The sequence below is a fragment of the Nematolebias whitei genome, unplaced genomic scaffold, assembly GCF_014905685.2.
Source record: "Nematolebias whitei isolate Nwh7 unplaced genomic scaffold, NemWhi1 Nwh_scaf_7174, whole genome shotgun sequence".
NCBI classification, from domain to species: Eukaryota; Metazoa; Chordata; class Actinopteri; order Cyprinodontiformes; family Rivulidae; genus Nematolebias; species Nematolebias whitei.
The window spans coordinates 1-969 of NW_023625719.1; the positions used below are offsets into that span (position 1 = coordinate 1).

The window sequence follows — 969 nt, forward strand, 5'->3', positions numbered from 1 at the left end:
CCCCCCGCCCCTCCTCCTCCTCCTCCTCCTCCCCTTGGGCCGTGAAGGATGCGTGGAGCTCAGGTTTGTTTCTGACTGGGAATTTTCCAAGGACACCACCAAACTGCGGCAGCGATGAGCTGTTCGCGCGCGCAGACGGAGCTCTTTTCTCAGTCACATCCAGATGTTTGGGGTTCTGGCGACGTGAAGCCGCTGCACCACGGGCACTGATCCGTCCTCCGTGAACCGCTTCTGATTCTGTGCATAAACCCCAGAGGCTGCTGGATGATTCGTGCCCGCAGTGTTCCGTGTCGCCTAACATGATACCTGGATCCGCCGCATCCATGTTGCCGTCCGCAGAAGCCGCCAAACTCTACCAGACCAACTACGTCCGCAACTCCCGTGTCATCGGTCTGCTGTGGGCCATCTTCACCATCCTCTTCGGCATGGTGAACGTGACCATCTTCTCGCAGCCCTATTGGATCGGGGACGGCGTGGACACGCCGCAGGCCGGCTACTTCGGCCTCTTCCACTACTGCGTCGGGGACGGACACTCCAGAGACCTGGCGTGCCAGGGCAGCTTCACCGAGTTCTCCGCCATCCCCTCCGGTGCGTTCAAGGCCGCCTCCTTCTTCATCGGTATGTCCATGATGCTGGTGGTCGCCTGCATCGGCTGCTTCAGCCTCTTCTTCCTCCTCAGCACCTCCACCGTGTACAAGATCTGCGGCTGGATGCAGGCAGCATCAGGTAGGGCTGGGTGCTGCTCTTCAGACAGGACACGTTCTTAATGGAAATAACAAGAACAAAGTTTCACCTGTTTTTATTTTTTGTGTCCTAAAATTTCTTACTGACACGTTGAGCTTTGCACACAAGTCCAGATGAGTTTGACTTTGACTGCTGAGCTGGTTCAAAATATTTGGAGCAAACAGAATAAAGAGAAACACAATGACATGTTGAATAAAAAAAAAAAATAAAAAAAAGAGCATATAT

General features: G+C 54.1%; 1 protein-coding gene across 1 annotated transcript; it reads left to right on the forward strand.

The window, feature by feature from the left end:
- Positions 1–28: 28 nt before the first annotated feature.
- LOC119429767 (LHFPL tetraspan subfamily member 3 protein-like) lies at positions 29–726 on the forward strand (the record flags this gene model as incomplete). The annotated part of the gene is made up of 1 exon (XM_037697329.1): positions 29–726. A coding segment is annotated over exon 1 (427 nt), but the record flags the coding sequence as incomplete, so codon positions are not given.
- Between the last annotated feature and the right edge of the window lie 243 nt (positions 727–969).